Source organism: Amblyomma mixtum, chromosome 3, assembly GCF_055824585.1.
Source record: "Amblyomma mixtum isolate Tamu chromosome 3, ASM5582458v1, whole genome shotgun sequence".
Lineage (NCBI taxonomy): Eukaryota > Metazoa > Arthropoda > Arachnida > Ixodida > Ixodidae > Amblyomma > Amblyomma mixtum.
This window is the reverse complement of record NC_143014.1, coordinates 144,663,058-144,684,187: the sequence shown is the minus strand read 5'-3', so window position 1 is coordinate 144,684,187 and position 21,130 is coordinate 144,663,058. Positions and strand designations below refer to the sequence as shown.

Here is a 21,130-nt window from a genome sequence, read left to right as displayed (position 1 = left end):
TCAGTATGAGCGCCGTTTTTGTAATCAGGAGCTGGTATTCTGTCGATACAAGCCAACTTCAATTTCTCCTCAGTGTCCCTTTAAAAGAGTGCAGTCATTAAGCAAGTGCAGCCTTTGTTAGAAGTGTCTGGCCCACATGATGTAGTAGTTCTGCTGCTGCCATTTCCTGGAGGGTGAACAAACCTCTCATCTTTGCTCGTGTAGAGCTGTAGAGCTTTAGTGATGCCATTAAAGTCTGACTACAGACTTAGCACGGAACCCAATGAACTAGGCTTTTTTGGCAAAGAAGGTACATTTTTGCAATATAAAGGCAAGATGCCTTTACAATATTCCTGCTATGTACGCTGATTGGTTGTCATAGTGTGAGACTACGTCTTTAGTACCAAAGTTTTAGAGCAGAGAGTCACTCCTTGCTTTTCACAACTTTCTGTTCTACTGTAAACTTCAAATTCTCCTTTAACTGATAGCATTGCGCTTGATGTTGTTAGGATAAGGCAAGATGTTTTCATTTCTACCGTAATATTATCGTGCGCTGTGCTCAGTTTTAGATCCTCGTAAAAGCAGCATGTGTGTTTGCCAATACATTGCTGTTTTGGTGAAAAAAAAAAAAAAATTACCGTTTTGGTATGATGATGAACACCAGTCCTCCTTGATTTCAGTATTGTCCGTGTTATTAGTATGTGTAGCCAAAAGTGAAAAGGGAATAGGAAGTGAAGGAAGGTGAGCACAGAGATTTTCTCTGGTGGGGGGATTGGACAAATGAACTTTACTCAAAATTCACTTCTTGTTTTTACATCCTGCTGTATGTGCACAGGTCTAATTATATTTAATTAGAAAGAGGACCCAGGTGCATAACACAGCGTTTGTTGATTTAAAGGTGAGAACCAGACCAGTCCAGAGCCCACATATGGCAAGCCTCCATGGTTGGAGCATGTGCACAGAGAGTATATGGCTTGCCGAGAAAGAGTGGGCCTGAGTGACATGTCATCGTTTACAAAATTCTACCTTGAGGTAAGCACCAGACCATCTGATTGCAAGTTAGCATCAAAGAGCCATATCTGTAATTAGCATGCTTGTGTAGCCATGAAACTGGGGTTGGGTCATCTTTTTTTTCCTTTCCAGTAAACCGTTAACTAAGCTGCTTACATGTATATCCATTGTGCTAAAATGCCGTCATTGATGTGGATCTTTGCAGTCTGGGGGTCTAGAGGTCGTGGACTTCCTGCAGATGCTGTGCTCAAATGATGTAGATGTTCCAGTTGGGTCCATTGTGCTGACAGGCATGCAGAATGATCGTGGTGGATATGAAAATGAGTGCATCCTGGTGCGCATGGATGTAAACCGGTGAGTCTGTTATGTTGAATGCATAACCCTTCTAATATGCCTGAATATGGTTTTCTGGGTTAGTTTTTCAGAGTGGGAGATGGTAAAAAATGAACTTTTGAACCACTGGACTGATCTAAATAAAACTCGTAAGGTGAAATCGGGGTTCTACTGAGTCCATTTCTACTAAATGTCAGTACTTTATGCTCATCATGTCAGCAGATATGCAAAGTCACAAGTAAAAGTGACTATGGTTACTTGGGAAAACTATCGTTTGAAAACAGACCAATATTTTGCAATCGTTTCATGTGATATGCTATTAGGAATGCCTGGTGCATGGGCCTGAGGAGTTATTTTTTTCTATTTTTTACCTTTTTCTTTCTTTTTTACAACAGAGTAGTACTATGAATGTTACACCTCTTTTTCCATTCTCAGCCCTCATTAGAAACTTATTTTTCACTGTGAGCTAACAAGAATATGGAAAAAAACAAGCCCACATTCCCATTCCTCATAAAATTTTGGTCCAGAGGGGCTCAAGCAAACATGTTTCTTGTGTTCTATGGAAGCATTAGTGTTCCTAACAAGACAAATTGGGAGAAAAAAATCGAAACGAGAATTTGGGATTTAAAGTTTTTTGCAATGTTACAGTTTATTTCTAATGCTCAGATCATCAAACAAAGCTTCCAGGTGCATAAGTAGGACCTTCCTCACCCAGTCGACACTGTTCGGCAGCAATGGCTTTGAGTTTGCGCATCTCCTGGGCCACTTTTGAGCTGTCAAGTTCTCTTGTGCACACACTTTTCAGGCAAGCCTTTGTGGCATTCACTTTGCAGAGTGTGTGCCACAAGTAATGCCTAGCTTTTTAAATAGTTTCTCAGTGCTCTTTGGGCTGGCATTAAGCTCCATAACAAACAAGCCTGCCGCTGTCTCCAAAGTCCTCACAGGTGCAAATGCAGTCTTCAGACAGCTCTTCCATATCAGTGCATTAAAGGACTAGTTCAAATTCTGAGTCTGTATCTTTGAGAACCATGAAAGTAAGTTCATGTTTGCCAGTGTCTCGTATAGAGGCAAGAGCTCGTCAGTGATGCCTTTACTGAATGCAGGCTGATGAGCTCGGGGGCAATGATGACTTTCCGGCGGCGACTAGGGCCTGATGCTTGTTGTAATGGCACCAGGAATTCTCACCACATGGACAGGAGCTGTGGTGGGGCTCAGTGTCCATAGGAAAGCCTTGCAAAAACATTGTGCCGTATTGCTTTGAGCCGCCACGGAGGTTCAGTGGTTATGGCTCTTGGCTGCTGACCCGAAAGACGCAGGTTCAGTCCGGGTCGCGGCGGTCGCATTTCGATAGAGGTAAAATTCTAGTGGCCCGTGTACTGTGCAATGCCAGCGCATGTCAAAAAACCCAAGGTGGTCAAAATTTCCAGAGCCTTTCACTATGGCGTCCTTCATAGCCTGAGTCACTTTGGGACATTAAACACCCATAAACCATAAACCGTATTGCTATGACATAAACCATAGACCGTATTGCCATAAACCGTATTGCTGGGGCATTCGCTTTCAGAGCTTTTGCATAGTACTCTGTTAGCTTCTTTGTAAAAGCTTTTGTCTTATCACCAACTGAGTGGAATTGAATACATGTGTTTGAAAGAACAATAAATGATGTTTCTAACGATGATAAACACTCCGCTCTATGCATTTTTTTTTTCATAAGAAAGCTTTGGAAATGATGTTCTCAGCTAGTTTTCATGATCCTTAACTCTTTCCTGTCCGCGGGAAAAATGGTGGTTTTCAGGTCATATCATTAATATTTTTTTTTCTTTAACAAAACTTGCTTGGTACAGGAGTGTATGGTACCGAATTGTAGAGGAGGAAATTCTCTTCACATTGTTATTAGTCACAGTCAACATGTTTATTGAGTAAGAGATGAAAAAAAAAATATCAGAAAGAAAATTGTAGCTACAAAGAAAAAACACACAAAAACATCAGTTTCATCACAAAAGTAAAACATTAAAAAATTTCAAAATATACATTTTTTACAACAGGGATCGATGCAACATTGCAGCAAATTTTAGTTTGCTGCGAACAGTATTAGCTGGGCTAGGAAAGGAAACAGTAGTCCTAGTGACTATCGTGCCACCGCGCGAAACAGTTCCTTGTTGCCGTGAATCAGAGGTTGGCCGCACATGTCTCACAGAAAACATTTGTTTTTTGTTCCACCTTTTTTTCTTCGGAGCACAATTTGCAGTTCCGGTACTTTGCATTTTCTGCAGCTTGTGCTGCAGCCCCTGAGGTGAATCACGAGGCGGAAACAGAGGGCGAACATTGGGGTCCTCAGGATGTGGCTCATCAAATCCGAGGAGTTGCTCGATCAATTCAGGTCTGAACGCGAACTGATCAAATCTTGATGTCCTCGACAATTCTGGCGCTTCGAGATGCTCCTGGCGATGCGCGTCAAAAAGTATGAAGCTGTTGACGACCGCGCCGCCGAGCGCCGTGCGACACTCCGGCGCGCAACGCCGAGGTCGACCCCTGGCTGTCTTCGAGCCAAAAACACGACTCTCTGCGCTGCCGGCAGCAAGTAATCCCGCCCGAAAGACATTGACACCCTGCAGATAAGAGTTATGACCTTCAGAACACTCTGATCTTTTCCGATAAGCGCGCAGCAAAAGCGGAACATTTCGGGGGAGAAAGCGAAACTTACCGAGGCATGGCTGTTGACGTTCCGGGTCGGTCTGACGCAGTTTCGCTGTCGGTGCTGAAGTCTGAAGAGCCGAAGTCGTCTTCTGAATCCTCACTGCTGCTGTTCTCGTCCAAAAACGAACTCTCAGGAGCATCAATTTCTGTGGAAACGCACGGTTTCGGCGCAGCAGCAGCGCGCGACGTCGACGCCACGGTGGAAACAAGGAGCGCCGGTCAGCTGACTCCGGAGGGGCTTCAAAAATCACCGCTTGGCGGAAAAAGTCAAACCAAAAGCGAAACTGAAAGAAGAGTTCCTTTATTTCACACTGGATGGCGCAAGTTGTCCAGGAACGCTTCAAAAAGCAGGAAAATACGAACTTGAAACCATCGATAGCGGGCTATCGATGGGAATAGGCGCGGACAGGAAAGAGTTAAGTGGCATGCGTCCTTCAATGGCGCTTGAATAAATGTGAATTTCTTGTATTTTGAATACACATTCTTGAACAGCGCTAGATTTGAAAAACTTAAGTTTCTGAAAACAGCTTTTTTTATGCAAAATTTGTCCTTTTTGCCCCATGTCCCCCCTTAAAGGGACACTGAGGAGAAATTGAAGTTGGCTTGTATCGACAGAATACCAGCTCCTGATTACAAAAACGCCACTCATACTGACAACAAAGCTCTTGTAACGTAGAAAAGAGCAAGAACCAAAATACAGGTATCGCCGCCACAGGCCAAACTCGCAAGTACAAGCGCGATGACATCATAGGACAAAGCAGTGTTGCCAGAACCAATGGTTCTAGCAACTCTGTAACCCGAGATACCACAAATCACAGGCGCAGCCAATGCATGTGCAAATCTCCTTGACGTCGCCAGATGGCGCCACGTGCCCGGCAGCTACGCGCGCTCCTGAAGCATCGGGACCAATCAGCGCCTGTTTTCCGGCGGTAGGCGGGCTCCCGGTATTCCGCTAGCGGTAACAAGGTACACGGTATGCTAAAGGTGTCTATTTGCGAGAGCTTCGTTGACGACTTTGAGAACGGGACCCATCGTAGCGCTGGCAAAACGCCAGTGCAAACGTAAGCGAAGCGACTGTAGCGACGGCCGCAATAGCCGATAGATGCCTTCAACGTGCGGCCGGCGGTAGCTTTCTTTTCGGCTGCTGCTAGGCCGCACTGCTGGCCGCCAGAAATCACGGAGTCTGCGTTACGTAATCTGCACGTCATGTGTCACGTCACTTAGTCCTCTGTCGTCATAGCCGAATCCCAAGTTTGAATCACAGCGGCGGGAAAAACCTTTTCAACTTCGAATCCAAATTTCTTAGAAATAAATGCATTTTTCGCTGCCGGCCAAGTGGCAACAAAGCCATGACATGCCGAACTATCGGATTTTACTATAAAAAAATATTAATAGTGCTTTCCTCAGTGTCCCTTTAAGCTTACTTGTGTTCTGCAAAAAGCTTATTTTGTGTACATGTGCTACTATTATAACAGAAACAATATTTTGGCTACCGGTAACTGTTCTGCCTAATGTCAGATTGTGAACTTGAATCCCAGATTTTCAAAAACCTTTCCAGATTTATTACTGGGTGTTAAATATTTAATAGTTGTTTTTGTTTTAGCAAACAAGGTATGAGTAAATTTCTTTTGCTTGTGTGTTTAAAGAATACTAACTGTGTTTAGATCTTGGTCATTTTACTCTTGTACCTCAGTGCATGAAGTTGGGCTAGTTGGTTTAGGGTACTCTACCCTAGAGGGTACGAGCGGGTACTGTTTCTTGCCACCTGATCTATCCAACCTCTGCTGCTGCCAGAAGGCATCTGAACCTTCAGGTTCAGATTCTACAATGTGTAACTGATAACTGTTACAGTAACAAAGCGTAGGACATCTGGTGGTTTTTGTGTAAACTTGTTGGAAAACAAGGATGTGGGGACAACTGGAGCCTGCTATCATGCACCTGTAGCCCTGCATTATGTGTGGTGTGCTGCAAGAATGTTTGGCGTTTTTTTAGTTTCATTTCAAAAGCAAGAAGATGTGATACGTATTAAGGGAAGATGCGGGCTTGAGGTCGCAAAAAATCACGAAAAAGTAGATTTTTCGTTCTAAACATAGATCAAACTATACCTCTGAAAAATATCCATGCTTGAAACAATCCCAAAGTTTAGAAAAATGAATATTTTGAGAGTCGCATAACTGAAAAATAGAGTGCGATCTTCAAAGTTACATTCCATTTCATGCATTCGCAATTCCGAAGCCACTCCCCAACTGCCACCGTTTTGCTACCGTTTAAAAGCTTGTTTCGCACACTTTCATTTGACACCTTCCAAGATGGCATCAGAGCAGCACAGCCAATGCTACAATCATTTTCCTATGACTCAATTTCTCGCAACTCAAGAAGTGCACACAGACTTAGTCTATCTTCGTTTGTGATGTTACAAATAAAGTCTCTGCCCTATGGGCATTTTCTCTGGTTTGCCTTGGGCAATTGAACTGACCTTCGTATCAATTTATTTGGCAGGAGGAGAGCTTTGTGGTGATGCTATTTTTACATTTTACATTAAATTTAATTATTTACTTTCCTAAATTAGCAGGCAACCCATTTTGTACATTCTATTCATAGATTTTTTTCCATTGTATTTACACTGAGGCAAGTGCAAAAACAGTATCACTGCACAAAGTGCATCTTGGATGATGCAGTTATGTAAATATTTCTAATCATTTATAAACAATAATTGTCTAACAGCCTGTAACGAAATGCCCAATTAAAACCACAAAACTCCTTATAACCTATATTCTAGTTGAGCTGTTCAAAATCTAATTGGATATTTTCACTGTCTAGGAGTGTTACATTTGTTATGCCCACACCATTTCTTAAGGAAAATTATCTTTTTTTTTTCTTAACATTTGCGAGTGCAGAAAAACTTATCTGCTGACACAAAATATTTTGTGGCTGAAAGTTGGCTAAAAAGATGACTTTCAGTTCATAAACTGCCCCTAGCTTTCTTTTTTTTGATACTCCGAAAATTGCTTCCAAATACACATTGTTTTTGTTTATGGTACAGTCAGGGACAAAAGTCTCCGGACCACGTGTTCCTCTAACAAAGCCGATAGCTCCGCTATTAGTGGGCGGCTGGAGACCACACTTGTGGAGGTGAAAGTTACATTTTTGTTCTTTCATCTCCACATGTGCGGTCTCCAGCCGCTGTCTGATAGTAGAGCTATAAGCTTCGTTTGAGGAACACGTGGTCCGGAGACTTTTGTCCCCGACTGTACATATTTTTTCTGTTTTATCACATGACATTTACCTTTGAAGTACTTGTATTTGGGCGTGTTGGTTCATAACTTTTCAGGAGGACACAGGGGCGCAATAAAAGACACGGGCATAGAAGTAGACAGGGATGAGCGCTTACTATCAACAGGCTTTATTCGACGTAGACCATTAATATACCAGCGCACAGTGGCGCTTGGGTAAAGCGAAGGTATATTAACGGTCTACGTCGAATAAAGCCTGTTGATAGTAAGTGCTCGTCCCTGTCTGCTTCTATGTCCGTGTCTTTTATTGCGCCCCTGTGTCCTCCTGAAAACATTTACCTTTAGCATGTCAAGTGAAGATAGTAACATATTATGGTGAATGCAATGGGAAAAGAATGGATGCTGCCATTTTATCTCTAATGTCATGACAATTGCACAAAGTCAACATTAAGACCATTCGAATGTACTAGGGCCTCTTTAGGACAGAGTTGCTTCAAAAGCTGTTACTATATATTCGTATGGCTGTGCTTGGGTGGATGTCAATGAGTAATTACTCCCTTATTATATATTCGAAGTGTTTTACAGTCTGAAATACTGTCATTGTGTTTGTTGTATACTAATGTCTACATATCTCACTTCCAAGGTGTACTCGGTGCACCTCCACTGATAAAACATTGCTTTTCATTATCTGCTTCTGTCATGTGTTTCTTGATTGGCTACCAGCACGCAATTTTTGTCGTGGTAATTCATTTTCATGTGATAAAAGGAACCAATAATAATGTCTGTGTTTGCCATATTTTTTTGCTTCGCAGTTATTTCATGGTTTCACCAACAGCGCAGCAAACGCGCATTGCCAAGTGGGTGCGGCGCCACCTGCCACGGGATGGTTCAGTGTCACTGCGGGATGTCACGTCCCTTTACACCGTGCTGTACATATTGGGGCCCAAGTCCAGGGCCCTTTTAGAGGAAGTCACTGACCAAGAAATTCAGATAGAGCCGTTTACGTGCCAGGTAAGCTGCATGTCCCAAAAACTGCTTGTTAAACCTCATGCCCTTGTTTGCCTGTGGCCCCCATTTTTAAAGTCTAGCATTGAAGTTCAGATTTTGATATTTTATACACACGTTCTTATTAGAAGGACAAAATTTAGATATTGAAAAGCTGTTCTTGAGCACATCACTTTTATGTTTTTTTTGTGTGTTCCAAGTAGTAACAAGGCAAAACTGGCTGTAAATTTTTTGTTTTATATAACACCTTAGGACTTTTTTTAGTTGCACTTCTGTTATATATTGCATTGCTTAAAGGTCTGTCAACTGAATACCTGGAGTTCTTGCATGCTTTAGCTATTTGCTGTTGTTTAATATATATTGGTTTCAGATATGATTAAGCTGACATCTGGGTAACGTTTTTAATTTTGATGAAAATATATTGCTGCCTGTACTGCTAGAAAAACATATCCAGGCTTACTTTGTCAAAAATAAATTTTTTCTTCCTGAAAAATTGACAGGCACGTTTTGTAAACTGAGCGAAATTTACTGTCAAAGCCTCTCTAGCTCAGGCCGCGACAGCACTTCCCGTCCTTGAAATTGGATGGTGGTGGAATCCTGCGCAGTATTGCAGGAACTGAAAGGAGTGTGGGTGCTACCGCAAGCTTAAGAAAGTCATCGCCAGCAGGGAGAAGACGGAGACTTGAGAGGGAGACCTTGGAGGCTGCAGCTATTCGGAAAATCAGGAATGTTTCATGCGAAAGCGAGCCTGTGGTGGTGCTTTTAGATTCATAGAAGTCAGCGCAAACAGACAAGGGCAAGAAGAAAAAATAAGCACACACGAGCATTGTCCCACAACTGGTTTCTTTATTGTGAAGGCAACAAAATATATTGCATGAAAGAACATGAAAAACATGAAAAAAGATCTGCGTACAGAGCAGAAAATGATTTAGATGAAGAGGCTCACTTTTCGATGGCCACGTGATGACCATTGTTTTTTTTGCATGATCTTTGTTGTTGTTTTGAATGACTGTTATATCATTTTGTAATGTTGCCTGTGCCACTTTCTTGTGCTAATTTTTCTGTAATCACGATGCTATGTGCAGGCGCACACTTTTTAATTGCAGCATGTAATTCACAATTGCTAGTACCAGTGCTCATCTTGTCAACATCTTTTCTTACCTCCTATCCAAAGTTGTACTTCTTTTCTTCTATGTGCTAAACAAATGAGAATAGATTAAATAAAGTGTGCAGTACAGTTCTGTGCTCATTTAGTTTAGTTAGTTAGAAATTCTTGAGTGAGATGTGACATCACACTTGCGTATTTGACTTCAGAATGAACTAATGGTTTATATAATGTTAGTTTTAAAGACTGGAGCGCTCTTAAAAAATTTTGATGTAAACAGGCTAAAATATGGTTATCTTTGGTAATTATGAAGTTTATACATGTTTGCCGGGAAAGATCTGGGGTTACTGTGATTACCTAAATACTTGTACAAAGTTACTCTGGCTAGTACAAAAATAAGAACAAGCATTAGAATGTGCAGGTGTATGTCAGTTTGTTTACATTTATTAGTTTTGAGATAGATTTTCCAGACTTTTAGTGTTTGTGTTGAGATCAGACTGCATTTTGGAGATGTCGCGAGTCATCATGCTATCACTAGTGAACAGGCTAATTGTCTTTACCAAACCATTGGACACAATCTGTTTTCTAACCTGGTAACATTTGGTACTTTGAATCTCCTGGAATAGAAAAACGTTGCTACTTATTTTTCAAGGATATGATTTGGCATGTTGTGGACCTTGGTTTTTGAAAGCTCCAGAAAGATTGAAGATGGTGTTTCTTTATTTGAATTTTGAAAGATTTCAAAATGTATAAGCTGCATCCACTGATCTGAATTATTCAGTGTGAACCACATTTGCTAGTGGAAGGAAAATTGGCATTAATATCGAAAAATGCCTCTCAAGCACCAAAAAATTTTTGAGACTCCTACATTTCTCAGATTTCAATAACAAGATACCTAATTCAGGTAGTTTTTCAGATTGTATCATGCTTGCACTTCTTTATCAAAATAAATTGGGAGTAGGAAACAGCAGTAAGTAGAATGTTTCATTAATCTGTATGTGTAGTCTTACTATGAAAAGACATCAGACTGGTAGCTACAACAATATGTGTTTTATAATGGGCTATGCATACAATTTTGCACAATTTGAAACATACACTGCTGACATAAACTGACATTGTTAATTTTTTTCAGAAGGCAAAATTTGTTTTGAACAAAATAAGCTTGAATATGTTTCTGGCTGCTTGAGCAGCAGTACATTTTTTTCACCGAAATTATATGCCATCTGGAAATGGTGCTCTATTTTATCTGAAAACAACCTGTGGAATGTGCGTAAATTTTTTCATGTTCACACTTTTGAGAACCCACACATGGAAATTTTTAAAATGTTTGTATCTGAAGCAGTTATTTAAGAATGAAGAGAGCCTAATAAAAGTAACATAGAACAAATATATATATATTTTTAAATATGTGTTATTTCATGGTGGTGCAGTCCTTTGTGGCAGAAAGAAGAGTGTCTTTTGTGCAAAGAACTGAGTTCATATTCAGTAAGGTTATCAATGCTTTTGTGCTAGTTACTGTGACAGAATTATTGAATGTGTATCATGTTTCTGTGTGAATACATTTCTGTAAAGCTCAGTGCCTGCAGACTTTTGCCAACTTCTTGTTTGGTTGAATTGTGCTATACAGCATGAAAAAAAATGGCACTCACTAATCAGAAACGTCCGTCTTCTGTGGTCTCGCAGGAAATGGATGTTGCATATTCAACCAATGTGCTGCTCCTAGGCTATAACAACACCTTAGAACCTGGATATTCAATGTACATCCCATCAGAGGTGCGTTTACCACACACGTCTCAGTTTATTGGTGCAGAAATAGTAGGTTCTAATATTGAATGTAATGAGTGCAATAGTACCTTCGCTAAAATTATTCTTTTATAAATTTCGAAGTGAAGTTTTAAATTGTGTATTGCACTCGTTTGAAAATTCAAGGTTCTGAGATCTTTCTTCTGGTTTATTGTTCTTTGTGCATTTGCTAAATGTTAGAAATGTGTGGTGGTATTTAATTGTTTTAATACTCGCATATAACTTGCACTTCAGTGTTGCTTAGATCTACCGTTGACTTCTGCTTAACCAACTGAGTTTGGATAGGCAAAAGTCAATTTGATTTATTAAGCTTGCATCAGAATTGTGCAAAAATCTGCAGTGAGTTAGGCCTTTATGGAGGCTTACTTTTGGAACAAATAATAGCGCAACAAAAGGCACACACGAAAAAGCTGAGAAAGACGCAAGATAAGCGCTTCTTTCAAAAGCAGTGCACCATCTTTCAAAAGCTATTTCCATGTTAGCTCACGTAATTTGCGCACTTTTTTTTTCTTTAAATTAGGGCTTCAAGAATGGGGTGCGCAAATTACTTGGAGATTTCACTAACGCATTCTGAAAAAAGAAACCACAAGGTCGCAACACGCGATATACACAGTGTGCTGCCGCCTGTACGTCGACCATCTAGCTCCCACCCCTGGCTGGCCAGAAAAAAGTTGACTCAAAATATGGGGCTATTGACTCAAATATTAACTCAAAATATATACCTCCTGCCGCCCCACTCCATGTTAAATAGTTCCCTGTGGGATGGGCACGTGCGCAGCTCAAAGCAATAAATGCACAACGATATAATCGCAAAGCCAGCAGTCTGAGGCAAATGGAGATAACAGGTGATAAATCGGCGCCCTTGCATGTGCCCCGGCTGACTAGCCACAAACTGAACAGCAAACAGTTTGGTAGTTTCGGATTCCGGCGGTTACTGGAAGTTTGCTGCTGCAACTGTTTGTCCGGGAAAGCGACGGGATGGCCAGCGTGAACGAGCTGGGCAGACGGCACGCAATTCTTCCTCTCGGCACTCAGACCTTTCATAGTTGCGCATGGCAACACGGTTGTGCTGATTTCACAAAGCCTGCCTTGCATGCACCCGCGTGCACACTGGTGTTCTGATGCAGCAGGGAGTGTAAAATCTGCGGGTAAAAGTTTTTTTTTTTAAACCCAGGTGGTAAATTAGGGTGCGCAAATTACGCGAGTAGATACGATATTCTTCCCAAAGCTATGTACCATCTTGTCCAACTACAAGTTTTGTTAAAGGAGGCTTACTTTGCCGGATGATTTTCTTTAACATCAACAGTGAAAACTGGGAGAGGTATGTCATTGCGGTCTCCGCACATGGATTGCACAGCAAGGCAGACATTATGTATGTGATAGAGCTAAATAATTGATTTAGTGTAGTTAACCAGTCGCTCTGTTTATTTTTGATTTTAGGGTTCGAGGCCATATTGCGAAATAGAAGGCTCTTAACATCGAAGGTGAGCCCAGTTTTTCAATTTTTTCTATCAGCAATGTGGTTCGAAATATTAAACATGAAAATTGCACTTTTGAAAGCTTGTCGAGTTGGCTTTCCTGCTTTGGATATTCATTAAATGGTGTCGCTGTGTGTAGTATTGCCACCCACATCGCGTTTACTGCATCTATGTCATAAAATACATGAACACATCTTTATTTGCTGCATTTGAAATGCGAGCGACACCATTTTAAAAATGTGCAACACGAGCATGCCAACGCAACAAGCTTTCAAATGAATATTTTTGACGTTCGATATTTTGAACCACGTTGCCAATAACGAAAATTGAAAAGCTGGGCTTACCTTTGATGTTGACGGCCTTCAATTTTGCAGTATAGTCTTGCCTCCTAAATCAAAAAGAAAAAGGTTTTAGTTAATTTTGGCTGATTAATTACATAATTATTGAGCTCTATGTCATACATGATGTCCGCCTTGCTGCAGTCCACCTGCACAGACGGCACCAACTCATAGAGGCACTCTCTCATAGTTTTGAAAATGAAATTTGTAAACGTTAAAAAAAAATCACCCAATATAGCGCGATGAAGCAATATGAGGTGGAGTTACTGACTTTTAAGATAGTAAGCCTTTTAAGACTTTTAAAGATAGCATGGGCAGATATGTGTAGGGTGAAGTGATAAATACTAGTGAAATGGAACACGCGAAGAAAAAAAGCTGGCATAGTGATACTGGACTTTATTACTGCTGCACCAGCATTACCCTGTCAGCTTCTTTTTTATCTTGTATTTTTCTTTTTTTTTTTTCAAGTGATTTTTTTTACCTTGTAACTTTGTCATCATCTCTCTTTGTGCCAACTCTCCAAGTTTTTTTCTCGTATGTATCTCGTCAATAGTGCATTTTTTGAATGAAGAGCTAAATGCTTTTCAGAATTATAATAGTATAAGCAATGTTAATTTTATATATTATTGTGAATGTGGTAGTAAGATTAGCATGCCTTGTCATGAAAGCAGGTTGTTGATTAGTTTCTTATTTCAGTTAACATTTGGAAAGGCCACAAAGCATTGTTTTTCAAGCCAGTGCTTGAAATGTTAAAATTTTATTTTGCAAATTGATTATAACTGAATGATGTTGTTCTGTGAAAAAATCTGTGGCACACAGTGCATTGGCAGAGCAATTTTTTTTGTCTCTGAGGCATTTTTTTTTCTTCTGGACATTGCTGCTGTACTCTGAGCTACAAGGCCAGGCATAGTATTGCACAGGAAGTGAAGTCAGTCACTTGCCAAGCTCGCGTCAGTGTGCTGCAGGATGTTTGTTTTTTTCGTTTCTGAGGGTGCACTTATAAACGCGTTTTCCACACCTCTTGTGCAGAAAAACTGGCTCAGAAAGGCACCTTTTTTCAGTGATACATTTTATTCCACCATACCCAATGCAAAGCTACGAAAAATGGCAGGCAGTTAAAAAAAAATCAGGAATAGATCAACAGGAGTGTTTCAGTAAACCTTTTTTTTACTGTCATGCAGAACTTGTGAGTGTTCTGACTGTGTCCTTGTTCACTTTCTCTGCAGTATGCTCAAAACGTCTACAGCAGATTAAAAAAAGCTGGTCGTGATTATGGAATCCTGGATGTTGGCTACTATGCCCTGAGGATGTTGAGGATTGAAAAGTTTGTCCCATTTTGGGCAGAGGAACTTGATAGCAGTGTGACTCCCCTGGAAGCCAATCGGGGTTCCCGTGTCAAACTTGAGGTATGTGCAATGTAGATGGAATTAAGATACATCTTCACTGCTCTTTTTTTACTGTGTCTTTCTTAATGCATGCATGGGTTACGCACAGTGGTTGCTTGACTGCTGTCCTGTTGTGCAACATCAGGCTGTCAGCAAGGGCGTATTGTCAAGGAGTGTTTGTGTTCGCAAATGCTGGCACACATGCAGAAGCAGCGGCCCTTCATTGGCCAAGAGGCGTTGCAGCAGCAGGCAGTGGAAGGCCTGCGCCGGCAGCTGGCATTCTTCCAGCTGACCGGTCATGATCCTGAGCGTGATCCATGGGCTTGGGGCCAGGAGCCCATTTTTCGAGATGGCCGTTTTATGGGACTTACCACATCTGGCAGCTATGCTTTCTCCCTGGGGCGGAATGTCTGCCAGGGCTTTGTCCACTGGTTCAACCCCAGCAGCAAGCAGCTTGAACTTCTCCCAGGCAACCTCTTCACTCAAGGAAGCTTTGAGGCAAGTCGCTACATTGGGTCACTCAACATACTTTATGGCTGTTTGTAAGCCATTACTTTTTAGCCTACCTGGAAGATTGAAAACGTGTTGTATGCTAGCAGTAGCTTATTCGGTGACATTATGATCTTTCATTTATATCCACAAAGTTGCCAAGTTAGAGACCTGCAATAAACAACAGTTGTGGTGCCTTTCGTTGTACAGTTAAATCCAGTTACTATGTAAAAGTTAGGAATATAGTTATTGATTTTATTAAGCTCATGGAAAATTTTCTTGAGACTTGTATATAAAACATATAGCAGTGCAGGTTTTTGTCTGGCTCTTGCCTTAGTTCCGGTTAGACTAGGATTGATTTGAAGTTGTGATTTGATCACAAAGTGTAATTTTCCAGCTTAAGCTAAACGGCTACTGGGTTTTTTCACCTTGTGCAGGTGGAGCTTGCAGGCCACAGGTTTCCAGTTGAAGCATCTGTCACACCACCCCAACTGTCTGTTGCTCCTATGGGTGGCATACGTGACCAGTACAAACCTCAAGCCCGAACTGTGCCTTGAGCCATTGAAATAAGCTACTAGTACCAAAGCAGATGCTTCATTCTGAGAGTAGTACTTGTTATCTGATCATATCCTGAAAATAAGTGCTGTGGTTTTTTTAGTTTAATGGGACAGGGACCTAAGCTATTTAATTAATAATCAAGTGAAGAGGACTGATCTATGAAATCTGTCTGGAAAGTATGGGGCTTTTTTTATTTGATAAATGTTCACAGCATAGGGCAATGATGTCTCATTCCCCATAAAAGTATTTACCCTGAAGGTAAATACTTTCAACACTCCTCTTGCAATATTGCTTGAAGTTTTCTTTATTACTAATTGTCTCCTTGATGGTCTAAACCCTCTTGCCTTTCAGAATGAGATGCCCCCTTTTGGGCCAGCCAAAAGTTGCGTGGAGACATAGTTGCACTGGCAGACCTGGGTGATACTGTACTTCAACAGAAAATCTTACATGAGATGTAATCAATGGGTAGTCAGAGTGCTTAAAGTCAAGCTGGTGTTGGGAAGTCTCAGACCTCCCCACCTATATTGACAAGGGTCTGAGACCCTCCATGCTAGAATGTAGGGACTGCATGAATCCAGAGCAAGCAACCATTTTTTATTCTTCTTGTCAATGGTGGTCGGAGCATTCCTTCTCTATCGTTTCAAAAATTTCACTGCGATTTTCAGTAAGAATCATTAACATGTTTTCTAAAACCCGAAACGGAGAAAAATACAAAGTTGGTAGCACTACACAAAGGGTGGAAGAAAAAGGGAAACCCATGTCCTCACACCACGAGTCAGTCCAGAGCTGGCCACTCTGCTCCAAGGCTGAACTACAGCAACGACCACACTGGCAGAGCATAGGGATCATTTGTTTCAGGCCTGTAACATAAACTGCGAACAATAGCTTTTGAAAATGATTTCTCCCCTCTGTATAAAAAGATGTGTAAAACAGGCAGCCAGTCGCCTTCTCCCTCCCCCTCGTTATTTCCCTTTCCACATGTCTCAAATCACTAGAGACCCCCCTTCAATGGAGCCAGACATTAAGCACACACGGTAGTCCCGCTTTCATGGTAGAATTGTGAGTTGCCAGATTTTCACAACTCTAGCCACTTTGTTGCTTTCTGAGCTAGAGAAAAAATGCAACTAGCACATACCTTGTTTACTGTCTGGCACTTATAGTAGACAATGCCTTCAAGGCCAAAGAAAACCATAGATGTGACCTTCACGTTGCTTCAACTTCGTGATGCCATTTGACATGGAAACCCCAGTAATTTCCATCAGCAAGACTGCTCTTTCATTTCTCGATTGTTGTAGTAGGCTCATGTCTCAATTCCTGTCATAACCCTCTGAAACTCTAGGTCTTGATTAGTAGCTTCCGTCAAGTGTTGCTCATCTTCAGCATATTTTTTCTGCTCCTGTCTTATTAATTCAGGAGTGGATTTGGCCACCTTGTGTCTGATGCCTAAATCTTTCATGAAACTTCAGAAATGGTAGACCATAGAATGATAAGGTCATCTTTTAGTCCTCTGGTTATCAATCAGCAGTTCTCAATGATTGCGGCCTTTACTCATTTCGTCTCTCTGGCGCCTCAGCAATACCCCAGCATGGCACACATCACTTTTCTACTTTGTAGCAGCCATTTTTGAACAAGCAATATGAGATCTTTAGCTGTATTTCATCAGTGCAGTTGTCCTTGAAAGCTTCCCAAGTCATTTTAACTGTTTCTGAAGGTGGTTGCCCAAGATGGAACCAGAGTTTGATGCAAATGTGGTGATGAGACTGCTTTACCTTACCGAATGTGACGTGAGAACTGCACACTGGGGGATTCCTCATGCAGTGGCATCTCATTGCCACTCTAGCAGGTGAAAATGCAAGAGTAATTACTCATGCAGGCATAGTGCTGCTCCACTGAGCAGACAGCTGTATGAGGTACAGAGTGGGCGATAGACTTTGAAGGTATTAAGCCTGACCAGACACTTTTCAGACAGATCTCATGCGCAGGCTGTTGCAGGGCACACGCAGGGCTGTTGCCCAAGTCCTCTGCAAGCATGACGGCACCTGTCAGGCATGTTCCGTATGGTTCCGTATGCTCTATTGATTGTGTCCCACCAAGTTTTCCTGTTGTAGTTTGTGAAACTTAATGGCTCCTTGAGCGCACGAGCTGTAAATAAGGTGAAGAGCTCAGAGTTGGTGTATTTACTTTAGTATTTGAAATGTGAACGAATACGGACAGAGAACCTTGTAGACAGGATGTGTGTTACTCGCTCCTTAAGTTTGTTTTGGTGCTTGCTATGAAAGGCAGAGTGGAGGGAATGGACGTAAAAGCAAGCAAATAAACAAACAAAACATTGCAGTCACACAGCATGTGGGAAATACCCAGAATGATCATGAAAAAAAAATGATGTGCACAAGGTAATCTATCATCTAAAAAGGCAATTTCAGCAATTAATATCAGCAGTTTTAGTATGCAGAAAATTCCAGAATACAAGGTATACTTGCATCATTTAGTGTGATCTTATGAAAAAAGAAAAACGAACGCTTGTTTTCTGTGGAATATATTATTTCTTCAGTAGAAATTTCTCTTGTGCACTACGTTCATTACACCTGATAAGTATTTCAGTCATGTTTTAGCTGAATTGCTTGGAAAAATATTTAGCAAAAAGAAAAGTTGAGCAGCATTCTTTGAAGGAGCACTGAAATGACATAGTGAGTTCAGCCACATGTCTACAATGAAGGGCTTGTGTAGCCTGCTAAAACATGATGCTGCAATAGGGCAAGTTTTCTCCTGCATTTTACAAAGCACAAGCAAAGTAGCTGCCTTTCCTATAGCTGTGTGGCTGCATTGAATCCACAATTATATACTTGTTTCTCGCACGCACACAACTAAAACAGTTGAAGCTTTAAGGATGTTCAGATGATACACTGTTTTCTTTGGTTCTGCTCCACTTTAAACTAATAGCCACAAACCTATATAAGGAATGTTGTGTGGGGCAGTACCTGATGTATGTGAAAAGAAATGGGTAGTTGTACCTCCAGCACCTGTGTAGTGGCAGGGCTGCAGCTTCAGCCTGGCTATTTAATGACAGCTTCTTAAGTGTTATGCAATTTTGACTATGCATGCTTGAATGATAGCCTAGCTGTGTTTATAGTTATTTATTATTTATTTAATGCCCTTCAATGCAGTTATTAGTGCCATGACCTCATTCATGTATCTAGTTTTACAGCCTGCCAGTAGGCATGCAAATCATGATGCTGTACAAGCTGCAAAGTTTCATAGAAAGCTTTTTGTAATGCAAGTGTCTCAGATGTGCATTTCAAAGAGTGAAATTACAGCCAGTTTTTAGGACCCATAAGCACTGGCATCTGCACACACATGTAATATTGTGCTCAATATGATTTGTAATGCATCTGAAGTGATTTAACTGAGGTTTCCACTGTGTAGTCAATCAGTGTGCTTCCATTTAGAGCACCCAAATTGCACAAATATTCTGTACTTTGTTCTTTGTATCAATGGCTAACTGCTGTCGTGGTGGCTCTGTGATTATGGCGCTCGGCTGCTGATTCGAAAGACGCAGGTTCGATACTGGCCGCAGTAGTCGCATTTCGATGGAGGCGGAATGCTGCAGGCCTGTGTACTGTGCGATGTCAGTGCACTTTACAGATCCTCAGGTGGTTGAAATTTCCGGAGCCCTTCACTACGGCATCCCTCATAGCCTGAGTTGCTTTGGGACGTTAACCCCGATAAATCAAACCAATGGCCAACTGCATCAATTCCTAGCACCACTGGGAATGCACTGCTTTGAGAATTGACCTCCTACCACACCTTATGCTCTGCAGCTCATATTGAGCAAAATAGTACACAAGCATGCATGCACATACATCATTTGCAAGTTCAAAAGGTTTACTGCAGCTTAGTAAAGAAATGGGATTCACTGGTTGTGTAGCTTTGTATGTAATGATGCATTTTGACTTTCCTAGAAGCTTTTCTGCACTTCTCACAAGTGTCGCATGGCATAACGCAGGCAAAGAATGAAGCATAAAGCAAATTAAACAGGTACTTAAAATTCCTGTAGTTTATTGACTAGCTCAGTGCACTATGCAGAAATTGTCCTGTGCATGTGTACCAGTCCAGGTTTGAGTGCGGATACTGCCCTTGTTGCAATTGAAGAGTAGGAAATAGCAATTTTAAAACATACTGTAATACCTGTGACCGAATAAAATCGCTGTATTTTGTTTTCAGTTTCAGGACTGCCACTTTACTTGCATCATATTGCATTGCACACTGCTCAATATGACCCACTAATCTTTCATAGTAAAAAAGCGACATTGGTGTGGCATAAAATATTTACTTCAGCTTTAGCAGTAGTGTTGATGTTTAATTTATTTTAAATGAACATGATATTTGGGCACACATAATCACTCTCTTGGCAGGGGCACCTGAGCAAGGTAGCATGTGCACTGCCATGGACAAAGGCTTCTAGGACATTTGAATGGCAACTGAAATACCCTGGTGAACCATCTGCTAGGGCTTGCTAGGTTTTATAACCCCACCAGAGAGCAAGAGCTCATTTTTGTCGCATCACAGAGTGGGCGCAAGCTATTGGTCAATTGTGTGGCCATGTGGCATATGTGCCGCTTGCACATTTTGGAGACATTTGTCTCTTGTAAGACTGTTAAGCTTTTGTCATGAATGGCAGAGAAACTGTGAACACCACAGCCAATAAAGTTACTATTCATCTTGTCATTCAGTGAAACACTTGACTGATTCAGATTAGACCACAAAGCATTCAAAAGATAGTCTGCAGGGTAAATGCCCATGTGCCGTTTCCTTTACAGCATTTTAGTAGCCTTTGGCTTTTGTTTTTGGCAAGCAGAAAGCAAACAGAAATAATGTAAACTACTACTTCAGTAACCTTTGTTCTTTTGGATTCTTTGCAAAGTGGTGCTTATGGCCTGTTACTTCTGTGTATTTTGTCTCCTCTGCTGCACACTTCAGAGAATGAAACGTAGGTGTTTTGGTGTTTAGAATGTTCTCCTGTATCTCTGAAAACATTACACAGTACGGCATTTTTCTAGCCATCAGAAGTGTGTCATAGCTACTGTTTGTCCTAAAGATGTGGAAAACACTGACATTGCGCAGATGTTTTTTTGCAATCTAGTGCCGTGAGCATTCTGGTCAAATCTGAGTTGCTGTGTTTTGTTTACCAGCATTGAATGATTACCAGAGAATATTTTCTTGTACAACGTGTCTTTGGGAAATGAGGTCCATTTCCTGCACCTGTTCACCTTGGTTAGATACAACTATGCCTTGTGTCATACTGGTTGCTGCTATTTCACAGATACCAACTCATTGTTAACCTGGGGGAAAATGTTTTTGGGGATTAATTTATGATCATGAAGCAGACATGACGTACAGCAGACCCACAACATTGAAGGGACCATGAAAATTTGCTAGTCCTATCAGAAGTGCCTGAAAAAGGATACGTGCGTGTGCTAGGTCTGCCAAAACATAAGTTACAAAAAACAAAACAGTAAAATTGCTTTGCAGCAAGAAGATAATAGTAAAGAGAGTTTTTATTGTGCTATGCATTAAGTGAGATGACAATGAGGGCATCAAACAAAATCGCGTCATGCTACTTGAAAGCAGCACTGGTCTAGTTTATTTTTTCAGTGTTTCTCTTCCGTAGCAACCACTATTTGTACTTTTCCCGTTTTTTGCTTACCCTCCAGCTCGG

At 41.2% G+C, this 21,130-nt stretch overlaps 1 protein-coding gene across 2 annotated transcripts in view; it reads left to right on the top strand.

The window, feature by feature from the left end:
- LOC149352258 (pyruvate dehydrogenase phosphatase regulatory subunit, mitochondrial-like) overlaps positions 1–19,634 on the top strand; it is a 40,767-nt gene extending 21,133 nt beyond the window's left edge. For both annotated transcript variants that reach the window (XM_089581411.1, XM_089581412.1), the window contains exons 13-19: positions 878–1,011; positions 1,196–1,344; positions 8,066–8,264; positions 11,047–11,136; positions 14,209–14,388; positions 14,575–14,865; positions 15,294–19,634. In XM_089581411.1, coding sequence (XP_089437537.1) covers positions 878–1,011; positions 1,196–1,344; positions 8,066–8,264; positions 11,047–11,136; positions 14,209–14,388; positions 14,575–14,865; positions 15,294–15,413 — 1,163 coding nt within the window. In that variant the 3' untranslated portion in view covers positions 15,414–19,634. The remainder of the gene's footprint in view (positions 1–877; positions 1,012–1,195; positions 1,345–8,065; positions 8,265–11,046; positions 11,137–14,208; positions 14,389–14,574; positions 14,866–15,293) is intronic.
- The last annotated feature ends 1,496 nt before the right edge of the window (positions 19,635–21,130 follow it).